At 39.0% G+C, this 21,547-nt stretch overlaps 10 protein-coding genes across 10 annotated transcripts; all 10 read left to right on the top strand.

The window, feature by feature from the left end:
- Positions 1-145: 145 nt before the first annotated feature.
- On the top strand, positions 146-1,420 carry LSM04_004135 (uncharacterized protein; the record flags this gene model as incomplete). Its single annotated transcript, XM_067332498.1, has 1 exon — positions 146-1,420. One exon carries the CDS (start codon positions 146-148, stop codon positions 1,418-1,420), a length of 1,275 nt encoding a protein of 424 aa, XP_067186873.1.
- Positions 1,421-1,704: 284 nt separating this feature from the next.
- LSM04_002301 (uncharacterized protein) lies at positions 1,705-2,247 on the top strand (the record flags this gene model as incomplete). The annotated part of the gene is made up of 1 exon (XM_067332497.1): positions 1,705-2,247. The coding sequence occupies one exon, from the start codon at positions 1,705-1,707 to the stop codon at positions 2,245-2,247; it is 543 nt and encodes a 180-aa protein (XP_067186799.1).
- Positions 2,248-2,549: 302 nt separating this feature from the next.
- On the top strand, positions 2,550-3,135 carry LSM04_003003 (uncharacterized protein; the record flags this gene model as incomplete). The annotated part of the gene is made up of 2 exons (XM_067332496.1): positions 2,550-2,793; positions 3,026-3,135. 2 exons carry the CDS (start codon positions 2,550-2,552, stop codon positions 3,133-3,135), a joined length of 354 nt encoding a protein of 117 aa, XP_067186822.1.
- A 667-nt stretch (positions 3,136-3,802) lies between these two features.
- Positions 3,803-4,849, top strand: LSM04_001689 (uncharacterized protein; the record flags this gene model as incomplete). Its single annotated transcript, XM_067332495.1, has 1 exon — positions 3,803-4,849. One exon carries the CDS (start codon positions 3,803-3,805, stop codon positions 4,847-4,849), a length of 1,047 nt encoding a protein of 348 aa, XP_067186774.1.
- A 265-nt stretch (positions 4,850-5,114) lies between these two features.
- Positions 5,115-7,310, top strand: LSM04_001646 (MCM OB domain; the record flags this gene model as incomplete). The annotated part of the gene is made up of 1 exon (XM_067332494.1): positions 5,115-7,310. The coding sequence occupies one exon, from the start codon at positions 5,115-5,117 to the stop codon at positions 7,308-7,310; it is 2,196 nt and encodes a 731-aa protein (XP_067186773.1).
- A 405-nt stretch (positions 7,311-7,715) lies between these two features.
- Positions 7,716-8,177, top strand: LSM04_001300 (Nucleoside diphosphate kinase-like domain; the record flags this gene model as incomplete). Its single annotated transcript, XM_067332493.1, has 1 exon — positions 7,716-8,177. One exon carries the CDS (start codon positions 7,716-7,718, stop codon positions 8,175-8,177), a length of 462 nt encoding a protein of 153 aa, XP_067186758.1.
- A 694-nt stretch (positions 8,178-8,871) lies between these two features.
- Positions 8,872-10,698, top strand: LSM04_005572 (uncharacterized protein; the record flags this gene model as incomplete). The annotated part of the gene is made up of 1 exon (XM_067332492.1): positions 8,872-10,698. The coding sequence occupies one exon, from the start codon at positions 8,872-8,874 to the stop codon at positions 10,696-10,698; it is 1,827 nt and encodes a 608-aa protein (XP_067186939.1).
- Positions 10,699-11,249: 551 nt separating this feature from the next.
- On the top strand, positions 11,250-12,734 carry LSM04_008537 (Tubulin-tyrosine ligase/Tubulin polyglutamylase; the record flags this gene model as incomplete). The annotated part of the gene is made up of 1 exon (XM_067332491.1): positions 11,250-12,734. One exon carries the CDS (start codon positions 11,250-11,252, stop codon positions 12,732-12,734), a length of 1,485 nt encoding a protein of 494 aa, XP_067187074.1.
- A 1,613-nt stretch (positions 12,735-14,347) lies between these two features.
- On the top strand, positions 14,348-16,468 carry LSM04_000669 (uncharacterized protein; the record flags this gene model as incomplete). The annotated part of the gene is made up of 1 exon (XM_067332490.1): positions 14,348-16,468. The coding sequence occupies one exon, from the start codon at positions 14,348-14,350 to the stop codon at positions 16,466-16,468; it is 2,121 nt and encodes a 706-aa protein (XP_067186725.1).
- Positions 16,469-17,189: 721 nt separating this feature from the next.
- On the top strand, positions 17,190-21,218 carry LSM04_008957 (Peptidase C19; the record flags this gene model as incomplete). The annotated part of the gene is made up of 1 exon (XM_067332488.1): positions 17,190-21,218. One exon carries the CDS (start codon positions 17,190-17,192, stop codon positions 21,216-21,218), a length of 4,029 nt encoding a protein of 1,342 aa, XP_067187094.1.
- Between the last annotated feature and the right edge of the window lie 329 nt (positions 21,219-21,547).

The following is a 21,547-nucleotide window of genomic DNA, read 5'->3' as shown; positions in this document are numbered from 1 at the left end:
TTTCTTTATATTTTACTATAATACATATATATCTGTATGTCTATGTACCTTTGACCTCTTTTTTACCCTGTTAAAATGAATTAATTTTTTCTTGTTTTTTTTATATATTCTCTTTTTTCTCTCCACCTTTTTATTTGTTTAGCCTATGAAGCAGATATCTAGGCAGAAAAAGTTATTGAAACTGCTCTACTTTTTTATTTTGATAGGTTTGGTGTTTTTTATAATAGCTGACATTGATACAGATAGTACTCGAAATGGTACCCACGAGAAATTAGATGGTAAGTCCAGAGTTAGTTCAGATGAATTCAAGAATAAATTTTCTAAAGGGCTATTAAAAATTCAATCCTATAATGGGTACAGGTACGTTTTTTCGACTTATTATTTTAACGCTTCAGCAGGATTCTATAAGCATCGAGAAATTCCTTCATTGGAATGGCTTCTTGTTTTCATGTCTTCACTTCATGCCGTGACACGTCCACGTACAGAAGATCTTGCTATACCAGTTGAGTTCCGTAATACAAAGTTGATATTCTTTCTCGATGCCACAACCTTTTTATCCTTATGGCGAGAAGAAATTATTAGAAAATGGTCTATCGAAGGTTTTTTGCACTGGATTGTAGTTTCTCAATCAGCAAACCCTTTCCTTCTTAAGGAGATTAATGGTGTTCCAGAGGGGGTCTATGAAATTTGGGTTCCTGAGTTTTTAAAAAGGGAATGGGCGAGTAGTATACGAAATGGTGCAAATAATTTTAGGTTCGCTCTTTATTATGAATGGCTTCAACGCTATAATAATTTTCAACTGGAAAAGTCACATGAGAAATTTTCCTCTACGATGCCTGATTCTCTTTTTGTTATATGTGATAGCTCTGATGTTGTTTTTCAAAGGGATCCGTTCGTACATGATGGGGAATGTTTTCCTTCAGACTCTGAACCATTTGTAATTTTTACACTTGAAAGTGGAAAAAAAAATTTTGGAAATGAAAAATACAACCGACGTTGGATGTCATGTTATGGTGACTCAGTATTGAGTCGTTTGAGGAAAGCAGAGATTTCTTGTGCCGGTGTGATTTTAGGTAATGCGATGGGAGTATTACGCTATCTTGCCTCATTGTTGCAAGAAATAGAGGATCCACTACTTGTTAAATGTTCCATGTCCCTTAATGCAGCTCTTGATCAAGCAAATCATAATTATATTCTACATGTTAAGCATGAAAATTATTCTTACAAAAAGTTGAAGTATCCTCAAGAAAAGAAACCCTGCGTATTTCATGGGAATTTCGGGAAACTAGCTTTAAATGAGGAGAACTCTGTAGTTATTCCAAGAACCAATTTAACATACGCTATCGTTCACCAATATACATCAGGTCGACATCCTGCGGTAATGAAACATATGAGGACTCTTTATGGATCGAAAAAGTAAGTCCATGCCAGTGTAGGGGGAAAAAAAAGGAAGAGAGAGGGAGAGGGGAGAAAGAAGAACAAAATAGAATTCTTATCCTATCATATATTTTGAAGAATTGCATCTGTTTAGTGTATAAACAATTAATATGATCACTTTGATACTAATAGCAAAATAAAAATTAAATGCGTTCTCTTTGTTCTATTGATATAGAGGAAAAGAAGATAAAATATAGCCAAGGTATCACGGACCGGAATTCTTTGAGACATACGGGCAAAAAGCCCTTTTCGCCTTCTGATGCCAGAATGAATAACCATTTTCCGAGTGGCCAAACATTTCGTTCTACAGGTATGTCTGAACGTAAAAATAATCTGGGTTCTTTAAATAAAAATACATTAAGACGATTTTCATTTGGTAGTACATCTCCCCATCGACAAAGGACTACGTCTCGAAGTAGTTGTTCTTGCTCAGTAGTGACATTGGAAGAAACTATCGCGGATGTAATGGGAATACGAATGCAATCTTTAGCTAATTTGGGAGCTCGAATAGAAGAACTTTCAGCTTTGCATCGACAGGAAGAGGAGGCCTTTCGAAACCAAGTGGGAGGAGTTCTTCAACAATTGGAGGTGGTACGTGTAACTCATATGGATACAGAAAATGATTATGAAGCATTATTAAATAAAGAACGAGCGGAGCGCCAGGCTGTGATGTCACTTATAAAACAGTTTAAAAATCAAGGGGCACAATTAATTAATACAATGAAGAAATCTTTACAAGAGGCTAGAGAAAAATGGAAGGCAGAGGTAGAGCGTAATGCACATTTAGCGGCTCAATTAAGGCATTATTGAAAGGAAAACACATCACTAAATTCTTTTGAAGGAGAGAATACTGTTGAAGCGGTTTCAGATACCAAAAACAAAACGATTCATACAAAAATTGAAACCTTAACACGACTTCTTGAAAAGGAAGATTCTATTATAGTTCAATTACAACAACGCAACAGGGGTCTTGAAAAAAGGTAGCAGTGCTTACTCAGCAACGCAACCGTCTCTTAGATTTGGAAGCTCAACATTTGGAAACTGAAGAGTTTAATACGGAATATAATAATTTACTTAACCAGGTTCGTGAATCTGAGTCGAGTGAAAATGAAATGACTCTTGAAGAAAAAGTAAATGTTTTAACACGATTTACCAAAATGCTTTTGCAACGCTTGCAAGAAGAGCAAAGACAACGGTTACGTGTTGAAGAACAAACAGTAAGAATGGCTTCAGAGCACGATCAATTAGTACGTGCATTGGAGTCACGAATCAAGTCTGTTGAGGGTAATAACTCTATTCAAATAGATTCATATTATCAAAATGAATTATATAATTGTAGTGAAGAATCTTGTGACAGTGTAATGAGGGATGAAATGAAAATTTCTTCGGTTAACAATAAAGAGATGGTTGAAGAATGGAACCAAAAAAAAGAGAAAGAAAAAGTAGAAATGGAAATAAAATGTGATAATAATGGTTACACAATTTCTCCTGATACTACCAAAAAAAAAAAAAAAAAATAATATGTTACCTCCTGATCAAGTTGAAAAGAATAACTCTGTTGGGGATACTACGCATGCCGAGTTAGAAGCTCAATTGGCATCTCTGACGGTCGATTTTCAGCAATCAATAGCACAGTGGAATACTTTACCGATGAATACAGGTAAGGTGCTTCGTGAAGAAGACTTTTACACGGATTGACTATTAGTTTACTATTTCGTTTATCTACAATGATGACTTGTGAAGTGAGTACCATTTTTCTGCGTAGTTAGCGGATATCATACCCTGATAAGGTTAATTTAAGTGTTTTTTTCTTTTTCTGCTAACACTGCTAAAAAAAATTATATTTATATATTCTGTATCTGTATTTATTTATTTGTATTATTATTATTATTATTATTATTATTATTATTATTATTATTTGCGCCTTCAATCCCGAGTCATAACTGTGGTAATAACTAGTTGTCAAAGAATACCTTGAACTTGTTCTTTCAGAGGATGCTTTTTTTTGGTTGGCATAAACCACTTTCCTCCCTTTTCCTCCTGAAAAAAAAAAGAAAACGATAAGATGGGAAATGCTTCATTCTTACGTACCCTGGAGTGAATGATATACCAATTTGTTCCAGGATGTGGGGGATTCAAAGTGACATGCAAAAATATTTAGTTGAGCTGTGCATCTTGTATTTAGGCGTTTCTCATAGTTAAAAAATAATAATTGAATTAACCCTCGTGTCATGTGGTTATTTACTAAATTACCCTTCTGTTTTTTTTTTACTTTCTTTCAGTTTACTTCCTGTACGTTCTTTGTATTCTTTTTTTTTTGGAGAGCGGTAGTACTGAAAAGGGCGGAGAAAGTTCTGTTTTTCTCATGAACGTAACTGTCATCATTCCGGCGGCAAGGAGACTTGAGAAAAATCAAATACCCTGTTGGCTAAAGCAGCATCCAAAGGGTCATTCAATATTACTTGAGTTATTGCATCATCTAAGTCTTGAAAACGTGGAAGCGGTTTTCTTGGCTGTATTGAAGGAACATATTTCCAAGTTTTGCAACGGGGATGTTTCAAAATTTGAGGCATACATAGCAAAAACAGTTTTGAGGAATAAAATAGAATTTAAGGTTGTAAGTATCGAAAGGACAAGTAGTGCTCCAGAAACCGTTTCGGCAATAATAAAAGAACAGAGAATATCAGGTCCAATATTTATAAAGGATATTGATAGCTGTTTTAGCCACCGAGTACTTGTTGGTAATTATGTTGTAGGGCTCCGCTTGCGTGATGTGCCGAACCTTATTGACATACCACAACGTTCATTTATTGAAGCCACTGGTACTTTTCTTGGTAATATACACGAAAAACGTGTTACAAGTGATGTTATTTGTGCAGGAGGATACGCGTTTGAAGATGCAGAACTTTTTATTTCTTCTGTAGAGGAGCTAAAACATCAAAGAGACGATGGTTATCGTCTTCTTTTTGGTTCCTGCCCTGGAAAAAATGAGAGGATGTTTGTTTCTCACGTTATTCGTCATCAGATGTTTCACGAAAGAGTTCCATTTGGTGTGGTATTTACAAATTTTTTTTGTGATTGGAAATCTGATATTAGTTGGAATCGGTTTCTAGATCAATGGCGTAGTGTACATGTTGTTTTGGAGTCCGCGATAATGAGTATGGATAGTGAGAGTGATCTGACGGCGAAGTACGTAAGACGACTTGATACTTGGAACATAAATACTGAAGTTGTTGAACAATTAAGACAATTTGATCGTGAGACCACAAGGATTATTGTTTTTACACAACGGTCAAAAGAAGATTCTGATGATGTGTATGGGGTTTTGCAGAAACACAATATACCTTATGATGATGTGGTGTTTTCTTTTCAAGGTTCGTTGCATTATTCAAAAAGTTTTTTTGTTTATTGAGTTTTTTTTTCTTTTTTTTAGTTTTTTATTCTCTTTCATTTCCTTTGCTGTTTTTTTTTCGTTTTTCCATCTTTTGAAGACATTTTACGAATAAAATGGAGCAATGAATGCCTATTTCTTCTAATCTTAAATAAAACTGTTAATATATCTCTTTATTTTTTTTTTGTGTTTGATGATTAAATCTTCAGCTTGTATCCATTAATTTTTTATTTTGTTTTAGTTTATAAATTTATATTTGAAGGGTTTTCTTTTTCGTTTTTTTGTTATGGCTGGGGTGCAAGAGTATGAACAAAATAAAAAGGGAAGCCTGGCTGCAGCTGCCACCACTCGGTACCCAAATTACTTAGCAGATCGTGAGCTATGCAAGCGTTTCTTTGAAGAGTTTCGTGATACTTCTGGTGCTCTAAAATATATGGAGATGAGTGCCCAAATTTCTCGTAGGGAATCGGGAATATTTACAGTTTTTTTGGACGATATCGCTCATTACGGACAGCTTTATCTTGCACAACGAATACAGATGAATGTGATGGGATATTGCGAGGAAATGTATCGTGTTATTGATGAACTTATTCCCCAAACTGAAATAGTAGAAGATATGATTGACTACCTTGTACTTGAGGCGAGGGGTGCTGGACAATCGTTACCATCTTTGTTAACTAGACGATATGAACTTGTTGTTGTACCATTAAGTGGTTTTGCTGATCCTATTCCGCTTAGACAACTAAAAGGAGGTTCAATTGGTACTCTTACTATATTACGTGGTATTTGTATCGCTGCTACCGCCGTTCGTCCGAAGTTATCTATGCTAGTTTCTGTTTGTGAGGTTTGCGCTGAAACTACATTTCAGCAGGTTATTGGAGATAGACTTACCCCACTCATGGTTTGTCAATCACAGCGTTGTAAACTAAATAACACGGTAGGACGTTTGCTTCCACAGTATAAAGCCAGTAAATTTATAAAGTATCAAGAACTTAGGCTTCAAGAGCTTCCCCAGGATGTTCCTCGTGGTGCTATCCCACGAACAATTCGAGTTGTTTGTGAAGGTGAGCAAACTAGGATTGCTACACCAGGGCAATTGGTGAAGGTTACTGGAACCTACTGTCCTGATCCTTCTACGGGGCAGGGACATGAAGCATTTAGAGCTTCCACTATGGTGAAAACTTTATTTCGTGCCTTACATATTGAATTGGAAAAACGGAGCTATCAGGAGGCAGCAGAAGATCTAAAAGCACAAATAGAAACTGTGAAGGAATACCCAGATAAAGAAGCTATTATAGATAAATTAACTCGTAGTGTAGCACCTGAAATTTGGGGTATGGAGGATGTGAAAAGAGCATTATTATGCTTACTTGTTGGTGGAAGCGCTATAGCCAATGGAATCCGTATTCGAAGTGATATTAATATTTGTCTTATGGGGGATCCTGGAGTAGCAAAAAGTCAATTATTAAAATGGATTGCTTCTGTAGCTCCACGTTCTGTGTTTACAACAGGAAAGGGAAGTTCTGGTGTTGGTTTAACAGCAGCAGTAACGAGAGATCCTCATACAGGAGAAGTAATGCTGGAAGGTGGAGCGTTAGTTTTATCTGACAGAGGAATTTGCTGTATTGATGAGTTTGACAAAATGGATGATACCGATAGGACAGCGCTACATGAAGTGATGGAACAACAATTGGTATCTATTGCTAAGGCGGGTATTATTACTTCACTAAATGCTCGTACATCAATTTTAGCCGCTTCTAATCCTAAATATGGAAGATGGAGACGCAATTTAACTCCAAGCGAAAACGTAAATTTACCACCTGCATTACTTTCTCGTTTTGATATTTTATGGCTTTTACTTGATGATTCAAATCGGGAAAGGGATACAGAATTATCTATGCATGTTACCCATGTTCATTTACATGGTGTGGCCCCAGGAGCAGTATCTGATAATGGACTCCACGGTTCTGCATCAGAGTACTTTGGGAAGGATTTTTTGCGCGCGTATATTGGTGAAGTAAAGCGAATTCATCCGTTTGTAGATAGCACTGCCGCAAAAGTTATTAGTGATATTTACTGCGAAATGCGAGCACAAAGTGTACGCCATACTAATGTGGTTACTGCACGTACACTGCTTAGTATTATTCGTCTTTCTCAAGCTTGCGCTCGCCTTCGTTTTTCGGAGCGAGTTCTTGAAGCTGATGTTCGTGAGGCTGGTCGGTTGCTAGATTGTAGTAAAATTTCCCTTCATGAACGAGTTGATCCTAATGGTCGGCGCAGTGTTACAACTTCAGATGCTGCAATTTTTTCAACAATAAAAGATTTAGCTCGTGCCAGAACTACCATAGATTTAGCTGAAGTGCGTCCAGCTCTTATGATCAAGGGAGTTGATGAGTCCCAGCTTCAACGTTGTTTGCGTACCTATACGGATGTTGGTGTGTGGGAGGTTAACGGGAATATCATTGAGTTTTCACTCGAGTAAACTTTAAAATTTATGACATGGTGATGATATTTCTCACATAAAATAGAATGATTTATCCGTTCTGCATGCCTGTAGGACTTAATTTGTTTCGAAGATCGCCCTGGATTTTTTAAAGAGAGTTTGTAATCATATTTCTCTGTAATGTGATGGATGACACGCTGATTATCGCTGCAGCTTTCGTAAAGACGATCAGAAGCACAAAAGCTGCACAAGGTAAGACTATTTCTTTTTTTTTTCCCCCTTTTCCGTGCTAATCATGTTTACCGTATTGTGTATGGAATTATCTCCTGTTTTTTTTTAGATTTACTTTCCTTCTCTATGTTTCCATTTTTCTTTTTCTCTCACCTTTTCTTTCACCTGGAAAGTTTTCTCGTTAAAGCTACAACTACAGCACATACATCTACAATGACAAGCGAGCGCACTTTCATTGCGGTGAAGCCTGACGGAGTTCAGCGGGGTCTGGTGGGAGAGATCCTCCAGCGGTTCGAGCGCAAGGGATACAAGCTGGTTGCGCTGAAGCTCCTCCAGCCGTCTGCCGGGCAGGCCCAGCAGCACTACATTGAACTCGCGTCAAAGCCCTTCTACAATGAACTCGTCGACTACTTCTCCTCCGGCCCCATCGTCGGGATGGTGTGGGAGGGGAAGGGCGTCGTCAAGGGCGGCCGCGCGCTCCTCGGCGCCACGAACCCCGCCGACTCCCCTCCGGGCACCATCCGTGGCGACTTCGCCGTCGACGTGGGCCGCAACATCTGCCACGGCTCTGACTCTTTGGCGAGCGCACAGCGCGAGGTCGCGTTCTGGTTCAAGCCGGAGGAACTCGTCTCCTGGACATCGCACTCAGCTACGCAGATCTACGGTTCCGCATAGTACGGAGATGGAGGGGTGAAGAGGGGACCCTGGATCATTAATTGGGGAATGTAAAAGATTAAAAAAGCGGAAAAAAAAAAGCGTAAGGAAAATAAAACCATGTATAAACCACTCAGAAGGCGGAAAAGAAGGATTGAGAGTATTTTAATTATTACTTTATGGGTGAAGCGAAATATTAAGGAGCAGGAAGAAGGGAAGGGAAAAAATGGTGTACGACATGTAGAAATAAAACCGGTTTTTCTTTTTTCTTGTTCGTACTTGAAATCATGTGGAGGATTAAAAAAAAAAAAAGCAGCATCTTGCATTTTTCCTTAAATCTGATGAAGTGTGCTATTATGCCCATTGCTCTCTTTTTTTCGTGCTTTTTTTTCTCATACCACTTTTCAAGAAAGCAAATACTCCCCTCCCAAAAAAAAAAAAAAAATAAAATTAAAGGAGAGAGTGACACTGCTGTGCTGTTCTTTTTTCCTTTCCGCCGGCGTCAACCAAGAACGATTGAGTGCATCCAGTACCCTCTGTTGTTGTCACCATATTCTTTTTAACGGTGAGGGGAAAGATATAAAAAAAAGCGGTGAAGAGGGAATAAAAGGGAGACTTTTTGTGTCCCTGTCTGCATCTGCGTGTGTTTGTGTATCTGTTTCATAGCTGAGTACCTAGCCAAATAACGACTTCTGTAACGTGTGATTGGGGTCCAATGATATCCATATTTCGTCCTTCTGTATTGCTTTTAAAAGGTAAACGTCTTTCCACAGTGAATAACAGTGTTACTTTGCTCTCTTCTGTAACTAACGCTCCATTTTCTGCGTCTTGCCAATCCATACTGCGAGCTGTATCGAAAGAAAGGCATTACGTGAATAGATACTGGGTTACTCTACCACAGTCACGTCGCACATGCAATGCAGTGGTACTACCTGGTGAACTTCCAACGACAATACATCTTAACGTGGAAAGGGTTGTTCCTTTCTCTGTATTACCAGAAAATGTACAAAAACGAATAATGGATGAACATCCACCATTTTTTGGATCTGGTGTTGGTATTCTTTCTACCCGTATGAAGTGGAAGACTGTAACAGCTGAGCGTCTATTGCGAATTTTAAATGAAAAAGACGAGGAGCGTGCACTCTACATTGATGTTTCTATTATGTCTGAGATTGGTGTGAAATTGGGAGCAAAAGATACAATAGATATTAGAAAACAGAGTTCTATTTCAGTATACAGTGCTGAACAATTGGATGACCCATATAAAGGGGAACCACAGAAAGGGGTGGCATTAAATGCTGTAACGGGAAAAAGACTTGGACAACCGGCGCATGATATCCTTTTGGCTGTGGGCATAATGCGGGGATATATTTCTCCAATGTGGATACCAGAAAAACAAATTAAACATCTGAATGTAGAATTACGAAAAAACTCTGAAGATGAGGGTGTGTTGGCCCCAAACATGACGGGGTTGATAGTATCCCTCTCACAACTACCGAAGGATGCACATGATGAGTTGCTAAAGGAGCTATATGAGACCCATCCTGATGCCTTTGGGTATGACTTGTATTATCTCTACAACGTAAATGGGTGGGAAGTAATGCGATCAAGGGTAATTGTAAAACATATGGCTGCAATAGGTGATACTGTATACCCATACCATTTTGTTAATGTTAGAGATTTAGGATTACAGAAACCTAAGTATGCTGTGTTTGCTCGACAATGTGAACGTAAATTAAAACCATTGAAAACAAAAAAATCGAAAGCCAATTCACGTGAAGGTGATGAAATTAATGAATTTTCTAAAGATATGGATGACCTCGTTATTCGAAAATTCTCACCCCCTAGAGGGTTTAAAGGGATAAAAGGTGGGGTAGGTGCTGCGTTTTTTGCCGAGGATGCTACACTTCGAAGATATTACAATGCTGTGTGTTTAAAACAACCCCATTTGGCTGTTCCCGCAGTTCGTTCTGTTGCCATTTTAAATGGTAAATTAATTGGTCGTCGTGATGAGGCCAAACTCCGTGCCTTTGCTCTCAAACACAAACTTTCTAGTCCTATTTGGGTAACACCAATAGGTGCCAGACGCATGGGCGTTGGTATTGAAAAAAAACATCTTAATAAGTTTGTCATGATCGGTGCTGGGGCGGTAGATAATGATGTTGGTGATGAATCTATGAATGAATTCTATAATTTAGACGATTTTACTAACCCTGATGAGGTTCTATCTATCTTTCCAAAGAAAAGCAAGTCAGTACACTTCATGCTAGATTCTAAGTGGCGTCCTGTTATGGGCAAACAACGGCAGGATTTCTTAACGTCTCTCAAACGCTCAACTCCACTTTGGGTGTCAGTCAATGAATGTCTCATGTCCGGTTTTGAAACCAAACCTGGTTCTCTACCTCTATCGTTTCCATCGCGAAAGAAGGGAGCTGCTCCATCTGGTGGGAACAAGTTATACAATTCTCAGTTTACAACCGATCCCGTTCGCGTTATTGGACTAGCTACAGTGTACACCAGACCCCAGGGAACCACTCTGTAACCTTGTATTTGTTGGATTATGTGATGTACAATACAAGTACCGCGTTCACAAATTCTCTTTTTTTTCCCTTTCGTTTTCTCTTGTATTTTTCTATTATGTTTCTCCCCTTTCCCCCACCTTTGCACAGCAACACGGGCAACAATAAAAACAGGGCTGAGGTAAAGATATTGTGGCATTTTCAATGCCTAGAAAGTGAAGAATTGCAGTCAACAGAGGCAGTGAAGATGTGTGCTGTGTGGTGGCGTCAGGAAACATCCCAGGGGGAAGTAAAAAAAAAAAAAACTGTACAAAATTGATTGCTTATTGATTTCGTACCATTCTTCGGATGCGTAGATATAGAGAGTGGTTGACTGGAGTGATGAGTAAGTAAACACTGTGACAGGGCTTCTTCCTTTTTTTTTGTTTCTCTTTTCCTTTTTATTTTATTTTAAAGATTTCTTTTCGCATTGAGAAGGACTTTTTCACCTCCTCTTGTGTCAAGGGATTTCACGCCGACAATTACCAAGAAGGAGCTGAAGGCTTTGTGCCTCTATTTTCTCCTCACGTAGGGAATGCCCACAAAAAAGTCATTCTCCCAGCTGCCCCGCACATCTCAGGACCGGGGTAAATCCACCGATGCACACCTGAAGCTCCCTATAGGCAGAGGACTGCGTAACCGGCGAGCGCTTAAGGAGAGAAGGACCACCAACCACAATAACACGGGGGAGTGTAACGTGACAGTAGATCGCCCACCACGTCTCTTCGCGGTAATGCAAAATATAGGCTCCCTCTATGAGGAGATGGCCCGGCAGTTGATATCTACAGGAGTCTGGAAGGGTATTCCTGTTAAGCGTTCCCATGGTAGTAGTGGTGGGCTCTGTCTCGTTTCCAATGGATCTCCCATGAATCATGAGGGTTTCGCACTTCTCTTGGGTGAGAAAATTCCAGCAGAGAAATTTGTTGCTACTCGTCGTCTTATGTTTGGGAGGACTGAAAAACCTTGCTCTAAGAAAGTTGATAACCTAAATTTATTTGGTCAAAAAAGCAATACGCTTGTTGTAAACTGTGTAGAGAGTTTGCGTTGCATCACACTTAAGGGAAGTATGGTTTCTACACTTCTTGAATATTATTCTTACTCCTGGGAGCAGTTGGGAAAATATTTACCGCGGACATTTCGAGTTTTCCCTCGAAAACCTCAATCTTACGAGCGAGATCAACTAATTGAAACTCTTCAAAACAAGTCTTATCGTGATACACTATGGATAGCAAAAAGTTCGTCAGGGTGTCATGGAGATGATGTGGAGATTTTCCGCAGCGACACTAAAGGTTTAAAGGGTCTTCTTAGATACGTAGATACACGGAAGGAATCATACATGTGGGTGGTGCAGTTGTATATTGACCGTCCTCTTTTATATCACCGTCGTAAATTTGATATCCGATGTTGTGTTCTTTTATGTGCTGACCAATATGAAATTTATGTTCATGAGGAGTTAGTAATGCGCATGAGCAGTGTAGAATACAGATTACATAGTGCTACAGCTAGAACTGCCGAAGGACGTCTGGCACACATTACAAACCATTGCGTTCAGGCAGAAGGTGAAAATTTCTCAGCCTTTGAGGAGAGTAATGAATTGTGGAAAGAGCACCTTGATGCTGTTATTCGTTATAAGGGCAAACGAATGCTGGGAAAGGGAATAATGCATGATGGTGCGAACCCTGATCTAGAGCCTTCCCTGAAAAATACAGTATTACCACAAATACATCACATTATTGTAGAAACACTTCTTGCTGCCAGAAGCTCCATTCCTGGCGAACGTTCACCATCATGTACACCCTGTTTTCAGCTCTTTGGCTATGACTTTTTAATTGATGAGAGGCTACGGGTTTGGCTTCTAGAGATAAACGGTTCTCCTGGTACCGCAGAGCGAATGATCACAACGCTAGTTGCAGATACTATTGAGATCGTTTTAATGCCTATTTTTCCTGACACCACAAAGAGTGCTATTCACCAAAAGAGATTGACCAAGCGTAACGGATATCTGAAGTTATTTCCGTAGATTGACTTTTCTTTTTTCTTTGTTTTTTTTTTCTTACCTTCAACCATAAGAAATATTCTCCCCACGTTTTTCTTCATTTTAGAACCCAGGGTGATTTTGCGCATAAGGGGCTGACCTAACCATTGTTACGATTTATTATTATTATTATTATTATTATTATTATTATTATTCGGGATGGGTGTGATCTTTTGTTTCCTGCATGGAAAATAAGGATTCCTCGGAATAAACTTGTAGATTTCTTTTTTTTTTTGTATTAGAGACAGGTTTTAAATTTTGATGTAGTTATGGATTCGTATGAACCGCTAATTCAGTTGACAAGTTAACGATACGCTAATTACTGTCGTAGAAAAACATGGCTAGGCAGATATTGATCTGTGTCTACCTCAGGAAGGGGGAAAAAATTTACGGGAAAATAAGGGACAAAGTAATTAATGGATTTGGCATCAAGTATACTTAATGTATTTCAGTATAGAAGATAGATAGCCCCGACGTGATAAAGAAAAAATTGCCCTCTCTGGGTATTAAGCCCTTGGCTACTCCTACTCCCACCTTTGGAGTTAAAATCCCTTGCTTGCTGCAGAACGGGCTCAGGATGTAATATCCGAGGGGAAATGAGAAAGGAAACCAGTACAGGGTTCTAGTTGGAGGTTGCCTGAGGGTAGAATTTTATGGCGTTTATGGATGGATTGAATAAATGATGCTTTACGTATGTGGACTCCCTCTGGTTTTTATAAATACAAAAATTAAATGAAAGGAAAATTCCCTTCCTTCCTTCCTTCCCTCCTTCCTTTCTCTCTTCCCGTAGCCTTGCGCAGGTGATTGGGAGTGTTTCTGTTGCTGGCAGCACACACCAACCAGCCCCTTCTGTGTGGTTGAGTACACGCTGGTGGCCAAAGTGGGGTGCGAGATCTTTCTGACCTTAAGCAGCATCAGTACAGCGGTGGTGCCTTGACATTAATTGTGGTGTTATTCGCTGGCGATGTGGCGAGATTCCATGTAAACTGTCTCCAATTCTATGTCCTGTGTCTTTTCTTTATTATTTGTACATCTTCTCCACCCATTCTTCAGGCTAGCTCGAAGGCTCCTCACTCACTTGCTAGGAGTGTGCGTGGTTCAAAAACTGGCCGAGAGGTCTCTGTTATTTGTTTCCCCTATCTCTCTTTCTCTCTTCCCGTAGCCTTGCGCAGGTGATTGGGAGTGTTTCTGTTGCTGGCAGCACACACCAACCAGCCCCTTCTGTGTGGTTGAGTACACGCTGGTGGCCAAAGTGGGGTGCGAGATCTTTCTGACCTTAAGCAGCATCAGTACAGCGGTGGTGCCTTGACATTAATTGTGGTGTTATTCGCTGGCGATGTGGCGAGAGGTGTATTTGTTCGTATAAGAAAGCTATTTTTTTTTTTACTTAAAACTTTGAATTCTGAATATTCTGGGATTGCTCTCAGTTGTGTATTTTACACTAGCCCTTTGTAATTCTTTATAATTCTTTTTTTTTTGTTGATGCAAGTCAATACGATAAGGAACCGAAAATTGCGAATATCTAAAACTGAGTTACATACATACAAGAAGAAAAAAAATAAGTAGTGGGATAAGTATAATTGCAAACACCACAAAATATGCGTCTTCGTGATATCTTTATAGTTGGAGTGGCCGTTATCTTCTGCATTTTTGGCTGGTACCAAGAAGGTGGACTCGCAGTCTGGCGAGGCTTTAAAATTCCCGTCAGCGATCCAGAAATTCGACGGTATGTTATGAGTAAGCCTGTAGTAGTGGATTTAATAGGTGACGGACGTCCAGTGCTTATTGCAAGTACTCTTTATGGATATCTTGAGATGTACAGAACACATTTGGCGCGAGGCAGCTCTGAAAATATATTTATTTCATTGGCTTCAGATAATCAGAAGATTTTTTACTCCAGGATTATTGCTATTGGAGCTGGCAAGCTCAGTAATGCAAGTAATACTCACGCAATTGTTGTGATCACCGATGATTTTAGATTACACCGGCTTTCCCCTGACAATTTCGTGGAGATATGGGATGTTCCCCTTACCAATTCGTGGTTTGAGAGTTATCACGCATCTGTAAGTGTTGTCCCTGAGCGTATACAAGAGCAGGATGAAGGTACCGTTATTGTGGCTATGCATGTTACTGGCCCAAATCAAACTGAGGTGATGTTATTTGCAGCTTTCAATGGTGCAGATGGAGAGTTGCGCTGGCGTTACACATCAGATGCTGAAAATGCGGCTGAAGAGGTTCTTGGTGGAGTAAATGGTACAGATGTAGAACAATTGTTACCGAATAGCTCTGCTCTCTTGAGAATCCCATCATCTAGAAACGCTTATCGTGCCCATGAAAAACCATGGACCTTTTTCCGAGAGGCTATAATTACAGTTCTTCCACATCGCTATGCTCATCCATGGGATGAATATCTCCATCCTCATGTCTTTTTTCATGCAAAAAATCGAAAAAAACGTACCTTTCGTTCAGGTAATCAGGTTGTTGTAAAATACAAGGACCGCATAATTAGGATGAATACAGAGGATTATGGTGCATTAGGGGAAAAATTAGGTATAATGAATTTGCGCAATAAGGGTGCAAAATCTTCTAATTATAAATCTAAGCGACGTACTGCGAATGCAATGGTATTTCATGGTAAAAATGGTATTGAAGTAATTCACCTATACACTGGTAATGTTATTACGAGGGTAGCTCCATTAAAGTCTTCAGGTGTATATTACCACGATATCAATGATGATTTTCAAATTGATGCTATTACTACTCAAATTGGTCCTCGAATGCAGATGCACTCTGCTCATGGTGTGGACTTAATTGATGATTGTCTTGGTGTCATTTATACAGGTATTCCTTTTACAGAAGATCGACTCTTTAATGCAACAATTTGTAATACTGAAGGTCTTCTCGGTCGTCTAGACCTTATACATCATTTTATTGATGGTGATGTGCGTGGAGAAGATGCACCTCATGCACTTAATACCCTTGAACTTATAGGAAGCCGCAATATACTATCAAAAAATACCCGAGGTGTTACACCATTGGTTGTACAACTACATACAACGAAGGGACGAGGTTTATTTCAAGTAGAAAGGCACGCCGTGTTTATCATTGACTCTGGTTTAGTAACTTGTGTGGATCCCTCACGTCGTAGGGTTATGTGGCGTTCACAGACAGATGCTTTTTTTCCAGGTCTTCGTGAATCTCAAGAAGCAGATGTAGGAATGGCAGGTCTTTCTACGAGGGAACGGGAACATCGTGCAGTAACGTTTCCACACTTAGCTTCTTATAATTTTTATCAAAGCAATCAAGATACTGTAGATACTGTTGGGGGAACTGGGCGCTACCTCAAGACTGATCCTTTCATTATAGCAGTGGGAGAACGGTATATGACTTTACTGAGTGCAGGAACTGGTCGTGTGTTAAGAACAGTGGAATTAGAATTCCCACCTGTGGCTCCAGTCATTGTGCAGGATTTTAACGGTGATGGAATCAATGATATTATCGTTATTACATCACAGGGAATTTATGGATTTGTTGTAGGAATGCAAACTTCTTCAGATACGGTAACAGCTCTAATGATTCTCATGGTTTCTCTCTTAGCTGTTCTTTTTGTTGTTCGTGAATTAAGTGCATCAGATGAGAGCGAACCAGAAGTCCTCCCAAGCAGTGTACGTGATGTTCACCGAGCTGCACGTAGGACAATTAGGCGTGCTACTGATTAACGCATGAATAGTTTTTTTCTTTTTTGAAAAAAGAGATTAAGAGAAGTAAACAAAAAAAAGAGGGTTGTAGAAATAGATAGGACAATTCTGCAATAAAATTTTTTTTTTTCTCTATTCAATGTTCTGCTCTCCTTGATTTATGTACATCCTATACCTTGTTAAACGTATGATCATGATTTCTTTTTCTTTTTTCTTTTTTCTTTTCTTTCTTCAATATATATATATATATATATATTGTATTTACTCGCTATCGGGAGAGTCCCATTTGCGGCAATAAGCGGTTCAAACAATAGCAAGATTCATAGTCTACTCTTCCACCGTATTGCCCACCGAGTGTGAGAGCAGCGAGAAACGTCAGAACACACTTCTACTTTTTTCTTTTATTGTTTATTATTATTATTATTATTATTATTATTATTATTATTATTATTTATTACAGCTAATATTATACTGGGTGTTCCTCTTTTTATCTACTCGTGCGCTATCGTGTGTTGGAATCATACCCAAAGAAATAGGGTGTTGAGAACGCTGACAAAGAGAAAAAACAAAAACGCGCAGAAGATTGGGTGGAGAGTGCCTTTTCGGCGCCCACTTTACTCCAGAAGTAGCATTACGCCTGAGGTTGAGATTCTTTTCGCTTTTTAATATCCGTCGATCTTTCTATCCTACACATTTTCGAAAAGCTTATTGCGAGTTTAGCACTTGGAACCTTTCAAGAGGCATGAGTCACCCCTTCACAGATGTCAATCTAGGTCAAATCGATGACACCGTTACTGTAAATATAGATAGTGGAGAAATGCCCCTAGACCAATCTCCCTTTTCATGCGGTGAAGAGCAGAACAGTGAAAACAATAATAATAACTTTGGTTCATTGAGTTCAGACAGGCCACCTGCAGATGGTGGACTTCATTCTTCTTCAGACAGTATGGATTGTGGAACTGATTTACAGCCTGACGTTGAAAAGACATTTACAGAGAGATATCTTGACGTGGTGATAAATAGATTAAGGGAGTACGTTCTGGATTCTAGATTATCTAGAATTAATGTAAGGTCTTACAATAGTGTGGCGACATTTAAAGATGGTGTAGCAACCATTGAAATACCATTTTTTGCTGAGATGCATAAATGTGCTATAGAGGCTCTGAATGTTGCAAAGGAAGAGGTGCAAAGAGCAAACGAAGAACAACAAACAACTCCGGATGAAGACGCAGAGATTGAAATTGATCTCGCGAGAAAACTATTTCTAGAACTGTTACCCGATATGATCAATGGAATTTTGGAAACTTTCCATAGCCAAATACCATACTACCGGGGACGACATTTATCTGAAATCCAAGACTTCGCTAAACTCGTAACTAAGCGTCTAGTTGAGGATTCTTTTAAAGATGAAAAAGACTGTTTTCATGGTGTCGGTGCTACTACTTCAATAGATGACCTTAATTTGATTCTCCTACATGATTTCGAAGTATGGGTTTCAGGTTTGTTTCCGTACCTAAACTACATTTTCTCTTCCCAGCAGCAATTGAATTTAGTTTGGTGTTGGAACTCTTCTGTAGATAAAGAAGATATGGCCTTTCGGATTTATTCTATTGTATCTCGGGTAAACCTACTGGAGAAGGAAAGTGGGGCGGTGAGAGGGGTACTTTTTCCTGTTAATTGGTTGCATGCACTCCTACAATGGCTTTGTGCTGGTGATAATGAGAATTCTATGACAGGAGACAAACAAGTAGAAGAAATCCCACCACCAGGCCCCTTTAACAGTTTTCAGCTGGTGAAGTTATCAAGTGAAGAACCACTTAGACATATTCTGAGAGAGGAAAATGAAGCGGCAGATGTTATTCCTGAGGAACTTTTTGATTACCTTTGGACTCAGTTTGGAGGGGGCCCAAAGTATTTAGTTAAGGGTGCATTTAAAATGCGACACCACATGGAAGAATATCTGAAACCGGAACGTTTTTCTATTGGTATTGTATTTGAAGGGATAAATGTAGAAGCTATTCTTGTAGAGAATGTTCTACGACGAGCTGAGCTGTTTGAGGTTGCAAGACGAGCTCTGCAAGAGATAAAACAACAGTGCAGTGAATCTAAAGGAATGGAAATAGCACAGTGGTCTGCCGCGTTATGTAAAGATGATAAAGACGAGTATGTGGATATATTTTTTACCCATTTGAGAGGTCAGGGTCTAAAGAAACCGTACCTCATTCCATACGAGAATTCAAAAACAGTTGGTAGGGTATTAGATGGCGTCAATTATAGCAGAAAATTGGGAATCAAGGTTAATAACAATAATAACAATAATAATACTAGTGATGCCGGTGGAAGTGGTAGTGGTAGTAAAAAGAAAAAGGGGACGATGACGGCGAGATCAACGATAGATATAGTAGATGTTCAACTGGAATTTGCTCTTCGACGGAAGCTAGATCGTTTAAGTTTAGAAAGATGTGGTGTGTGTGGACTGGTGAATGTAGGTAATACATGTTATATGAACAGTGCGTTACAGTGTCTTTCAAATTTGCGAGGTATGCGTGATGCTCTTTTTTCTTTACCACTTTCTAATTACGCCAACCCTTCAATTACAAAAGAACTTGTGAACCTTCTTTTGGAGATGTGGTCTGGATGGTCATCCACTGTTGATACCCGTGGGATGAAGTTAGCTATTGGGAGAGAAGTAAGGCGTTTTAATACATATGAGCAACAAGATGCTATGGAATTCATTGAAGTACTCCTTGATCGTGTACATGAGGAATTAAATGCCGTTTGTAGCAAAAAGTATCGAGAACGTCTTGATTCAGATAAGTCTATCCCTTCAAAAGATCTTTCAACTATTTTTTGGAAAGATTTTCTCAATAACAATCGCAGTTTTATCCCAGAACTTTTCTTTCATCAATCTAAAACTCGTCTACAGTGTTTAACGTGTGGTGAGACAAGTATTGTATTCGACAATAATCCGTCACTTGCTGCTACTGTTACCACGTTACCCAAAAAATATGAATTTCCGGTGAGTGTTCTTATGCCTTCAGGAGTGAGGGTGCAACTTTACGTTAAAGTACCGTGTAATGAGGATGGTTTAATTTCTGTAGATGCTTTTGAGAAAAAGGTGACATTAAAGCTTACTTCTCAAGCGGAGTCATCAGTTGCGGATGCCACTATTACTACTACTATTTCTGATAATACTAATAATAGCAGTAATAAAGATAATAATATTACTACTAGTACTAGTACTAGTACTACTATTCCCAACGATAATAGTAATGGTAACGTTAATAATAATAATAATAATAATAATAATAATAATAATAATAATAATAATAATAATAATAATAATAATAATAATAATAATAATAATAATAATAATAATAATAATAATAATAATAATAATAATAATAATAAAGATAATAATAATACTGATAGTGGCACTATATCGGAATTGCATTTGCCAGATGGGTACCGTATCATAATGTATGTTGGTTCTTCCAGGACGCTTGAACCAGGACACCAGATGCTTTACTGCGCTGCTGTCCCTATCCGGCATAAACCCACACAGGAGTGTGATAGCAATATGTTAATACCGAAAACAGCTAAAGCGGAAGAAAACAAAAATAAAAATAGAGAAGAGAAAGAGGAGAATGATGAGGAACGTGGAAGATATCTGTGGTTTTTTCTCAGTCCGGGTCCATTGTCATCATCTTCATCGCTTAGATTGTGTCATGTGGAGTGTCTCCCTGCCACAATGGCGACTGAACATCTGCGTGATCAGAACTATCCCATTAACCGAGGTACAGAGTTGGGAAAAAGTTTCCTTAGGTGGAGGCCGCAGAAGAAGATGGAAAGGTGGAACAAAATAAGGCATCTACAACGTTATCCCCAACAACAAGAACTGGAAGATGATGATGATGAAGAAGAACAAGAAGAAGAGCAAGAGGAACAGGAAGAAGAACAAGAGGAGCAACAAGAAGTAAATACTGTGGTAAACGACGATTTCTGCCGTTATATTTCTGTATTTTACCAGCCAAATAAGTATTATGGTGAAGGTCACACCGTTGCGTTTAATGCTGTAGATGCTCGTTCGCGTCGTGAAATGTCTGATTCCAAAACTCACCCGTACAGAAGTAGACCGAGAATTATAATATCATATGACGATAAGAGATTGGAGGAAAATGATATGCTGCGTGATGTGATGCACCCATGTGCGAGGGCCACAGCGTCCTCCGTGTCGCGTAGGAGCACTGGTTATTACAGTGCTATAGAAGATGCAGTTTCACTGGAGACGTGTTTGCGGTCCACCTTTTCACCCGAGATTCTCGCGGGGGATGATGCCAGATATTGTAGTAAATGTAAAATGTTACGTGATAGCAAGGTGGAGCGGAGTTTATTCTTGCTACCACCGTGTCTTATTGTTTCACTTAAGCGGTTTAAAGTACGCCTGCAGGAGGCATCGAAAAATAGCGCACCAGTGGAAGTGTCAAGGGTATTGGATGTCGCCCCATTCCTTGATGCGGCATCTAAAGAGCAAAACACAAAGTACAAACTGCGTGGTGTGGTGTTTCATAGCGGTAGTATAAGTTTTGGCCATTATACGGCATCAGCGCTAAATGACAGTGCGAATAAGTGGGTTTATTACGATGATACATGTGTCAATTTTCTCCCGAATGAGCATAGTATGAGAGATGCGTACATTATGTTCTATGAACGTGTCGAGAGTGACACAAACGAGAGCAAACAGCCAATGAATGAAAAAAGTCGACTGTAAACACGAAAAAAAAAATGTTTTTTTTTTCCTCCTTTTTCTTTCTTCCTACATTGAGGTGCTGTTCATGCTCTTTATACATATATCTATATGTAGATATAGATATACATGTATAGCCTTTTCTATTTTACCCTATCAGCCCAATCTCCAATAGTGAACGCGTGTTTATACGTTTTTTAAAAATGTTCTTTGTCTTCTTCCTTTTTTTTTCTTCTGCATGTCATATACAAGAAAACTTCTTTCGTAGAACGAAGAGCAATACAAAAAAAAAAAAAAAAACAAATAAAGTAAAAAAAAAAAAAAAAAACGATGCGAGATTTGGTAGTTGTTGC

This window comes from Trypanosoma melophagium (assembly GCF_022059095.1).
Source record: "Trypanosoma melophagium isolate St. Kilda chromosome Unknown ctg6segment0, whole genome shotgun sequence".
Taxonomy (NCBI): domain Eukaryota; phylum Euglenozoa; class Kinetoplastea; order Trypanosomatida; family Trypanosomatidae; genus Trypanosoma; species Trypanosoma melophagium.
Note: the sequence above shows the minus strand (reverse complement) of the source record. Positions and strands in the feature narration are given on the sequence as shown.